Source organism: Pinus tabuliformis, chromosome 3_1, assembly GCF_031772625.1.
Source record: "Pinus tabuliformis cultivar Carrire ecotype Pingquan chromosome 3_1, CPIR1, whole genome shotgun sequence".
In the NCBI taxonomy this organism is placed as follows: Eukaryota; Viridiplantae; Streptophyta; class Pinopsida; order Pinales; family Pinaceae; genus Pinus; species Pinus tabuliformis.
The window spans coordinates 774083357-774087068 of NC_142301.1; the positions used below are offsets into that span (position 1 = coordinate 774083357).

At 40.0% G+C, this 3712-nt stretch overlaps 1 protein-coding gene across 1 annotated transcript; it reads right to left on the reverse strand.

Annotated features, from left to right (window-relative positions):
- Nucleotides 1-206: 206 nt before the first annotated feature.
- Nucleotides 207-1361, reverse strand: LOC149189678 (patatin-like protein 5). The gene is made up of 4 exons (XM_089410306.1): nucleotides 1239-1361; nucleotides 668-985; nucleotides 385-566; nucleotides 207-267 (listed from the first exon to the last, which is right to left on the reverse strand). Exons 1-4 carry the CDS (start codon nucleotides 1359-1361, stop codon nucleotides 207-209), a joined length of 684 nt encoding a protein of 227 aa, XP_089266432.1.
- Nucleotides 1362-3712: the final 2351 nt, after the last annotated feature.

Consider the following 3712-nt stretch of genomic DNA (forward strand, 5'->3'; position numbering starts at 1 on the left):
AGTAAAGGCATGGTAAATAACATTATTTTCAAAATCAATATATTAATGAAATATGCAGAAAGCCTCAATTTTCAAATTGGATATCAAAGTTACATTACATATCGAAGTTAAGATCATCTTCGAACAAAGTACAACATTCATAAGGGAAAACTAACATTCATAAACTGAGGAAAACTATCATTCATAAAGTTTCAGGACTCTAAGTCTTAGCCACTAGGAGCAGCAGTTGATCGTGACTTTCTTTCACGTGAAAGTAGCTGCGCAAACCTGCCAAATCAATACAATATTAACGGTGAAACCAATTCACATGAACCATTTTCTGTCATAAAACTTGATTTAGCAATTTTCATTGAAATTGACGTATTCAATAAGAACTAAAATGACCTGATCAATGCATCATGGTTGGTCTTCCAGTCTTGCTCTGGCATTGGCTCATAGTAGCCCGTCTCGATATTGACACTTGAAACAGGCTTGGCCAAGAGATCGCTACCTATCGTTTTCAAGGCTTTTAGATTCTCCTCCGTCGACAGATCCAAGGAGCTAGTGTGATCTCCCAGCTGCGGTTCCTGATCACAATGAGGCATTGTGTTAGATATCTCGAATATAGATTTGTTCAACTTCACAAAATCTATGGGTGAATTATATATGGAGGGTGCAAGAAAAGTACCTGGATTCTGAGATACATATGCATGTTAATGGTTTTGAACCAGAAGAATTCGTGAATGTCCGACATATCCGAACTTGATTGCAATAAAATATCAATTAAAGGTGATCTACCGTTCTTAGTTAACCATCCAAATAAGCCCCATTTTGCAGCGTCGGTGGCCTTGTAACGAGCTACTTTTTGTCCTGTTCCAAGAGAAAGAACTAGAAGCTTGCTAGACTCGTTCTCGATCAAATTTAAATCAATACTTTGTTTCGACAATGGTGGATTCGAATTGCGAGCGGAAATTTCTTTCAACAAATGGTTTACTGCAAGTAATGTCTGCAAGAATATGTTACAGGCCAACAAATTAATTGCGCAACCCATTAGGCAAAACTGTTACGCAGTGACTTTGAAAACTGAAATACAATTTCTTTCGACACATGGTTTACTGCAAGTAATGTTTGCAAGATTATTTTAGAGGGCAACAAATTAATTTCACGGCCCCTTACCAAAACTGTTACGCTGTGACTTTGAAAACTGAAATTTAAACCATATTGAGATGGCAATGGAAAAATATATCACCGCGACTTACCGGATCGTTAGCTGCAACTCCCCCGTCTATTAGATTGAAGTTTCTGGGATTTCCCCGGGAATCTTGTGTTTTGAAGGAATGAGGAGGAAGATATGTTGGAGCTGCTGAGGTCCCAATAGGCATGACACCATTGAAGAATTTGCCGCAACATAAAACCTATAAAGAAAACAGATGAGTACTCCAGGTGCATACCGAATTTGAAGGGCGAGGTCATGATATTCTATCGTCTGCAACTTCATTGACAAAACAACACTGAACAGGGAATCAATATGCAAAAGAGCGGGCGTGGTTGCTGAAATATGGATGAGCGCTGAATTTTGGGCGCTTGAATTCAAATTTGAATTCGAATTCAAATGGGCTCGTTATTTGAATAAAATTAATGGCGTGATTACTTGCATTGATTACGCTGAACCGTGGAGCCTTGCCATTATGTCTTCAAACCGGAGGCGGGCCGGCGCCGGAGGCGGGCAGGAACCGGAACGGGCAGGAACGGTCTGCAGGTGAGTGAGTCGATGTGCATCCATGCATCCATGCATGGGATGGGCTCTCCGGGTTACGTGGACTATAGCATTAATGATGCTATAGTCCATGAAATAGCACTTGCCTTACGTTTCATATCACATTGCACTCGCGCCCTATTACATATCGTTATTATTTATTTGAATTATTTTAGCACGGGGGAAAATAATATTTTGTAATTAAATATATATTTTAAATTTTAATTTATATAAAAATAAAATAATATTTTGTAATTAAATATATATTTAAATTTTAATTTATATAAAAATGTTTAAACAATTAATGTAAATAATGTTTTAGGTTAAGTGTTTCATTTGTTGAATTGAGGTTTCTGTGATCCATATCAAGTTTAAGAGAAATTTTTCGGCGTAAATCACAAGATAAATCATTTGTCGACGTGTTTCGAACCAACGAGTGTGGTTCATCGTTTGAACAAGTTGAAAAATCAGATCCATCTTTTCCAGTTAAATAGTATGAGTAGAGCTTCCAACGGTTAACAAGGGTAACTATTAAATTGGACTCGGGACCCATGTCAAACAAACCAGAAGTTAAAATAAGGGACCTTACCTTTACCTAAATATCTAATTTATGAGTATAAATTAATTTTAATTAAATTGGTTCATGAGTTAATAAATAATTAAAAATATTGACTATTTTATAGATAAATGGAAATTATGAATAATAGAATAGCTCGTATAACTAAATATATAAAGGAATAAATAACTAATGAATATAATTTTAAAAAAGACGTTAAATTAGTTGAGAAAAAAAAAAAAAATATATATATATATATATATATATATATATATATATATTAATTCATTAAAAAAAAAATTAAAATAGACGGTACTGTAAAAAAAATTCATTATTTAATTTAACAACAATAATAATTTATAAATAAAAAATAAACTTATTAATTGCATAATTATTTTGTTCGTCAAATAAATTGTTTATTGATATATCCCCGGATGCGGGTGTTCACACGGCAGAGGAAAGGAGGCCACATGGCCAACATGTGCCACCTTGTGAGAATATCAGGAAGGACATTCAGAACGCCGCCGAGGTATTAAATACCGAGGCATCTGCTCCGCGTTATCAATGAATCCTAAGGTGAACTGGTGCGGTTTCAGAGAGCATTTATGGCGCTCAAGGCTCAAGAGAATGTCGAGCTGGTTATATCTGAGATGGGCAGGGGGTCGAACCATTCTCAGAGTGAGAGGCTCGCTGCGCAGGCTGGTTTGGGCAATTTCCTTCTTCTGGCCGACGCTGTGGATGCTACAGGCGTTGTGGCTGCCAAGGAATTCTTCGCGCCTGTCCTCCGAGGTGCGGGTTGTATGGTGTTATTGCCAAGAGACGAGGAAGGATTACTGTGCTGCGTTGGGAGGAGACTCGAGCAGGAGCTTCCAGCAACAGAATCTCTGTTTTTCACCGTCAGCTCTTCAATCAAAATGGTCAAGCCAAGGGAGAGGATGCCATGTAGACGAGGCTCGGGTCGAGGGAGCTCCTCACGCCATCCAGCAGCGGACACCCACCACCATTGCTGCTGCTGCTACTGTCATAGAAGAGCCGGGGCTTCCCACATGCAGGCCTCCCAATTCATGGATGCGGGCAGCCCCAATTCAGAACCACCCTCCCTTCCAGCATTTGGCACCGCTGTTTTTACTCTGGGAAGCATTAGTGCTCACCTCTCCGTCCTCTTCGTTAAGGAAACCAGGGACAATGAAGATGGGGAGGGCAGCGGGGCACCGCCACTCACAGAGCATCAGGCAATTGATGAGGAGGGACCGGGAGGAGCTCCGGAGCAGGCTCCCGCCCAATCTCAGAAGCCGGAAGCGTCGTCCTCTAGGAAAGCCGCAGAGGAAGAAGGGAAAGGCGCCTCTGAGGAGTATGGATGGGTTCCAATCGTGGAGGAAAAGCCTGAGGAGTAGCACTCAGCAGCAGGCTGCGTCAACCTT

Coding starts and splice junctions, on each gene's coding strand:
- LOC149189678 (XM_089410306.1), bottom strand. CDS start 1,361: ATGCCTATTGGGACCTCAGCAGCTCCAACATATCTTCCTCCTCATTCC. Junction 986..1,238: donor GAGTTGCAGCTAACGATCCG/GTAAGTCGCGGT, acceptor ATATTCTTGCAG/ACATTACTTGCAGTAAACCA. Junction 268..384: donor AACCATGATGCATTGATCAG/GTCATTTTAGTT, acceptor TTGATTTGGCAG/GTTTGCGCAGCTACTTTCAC.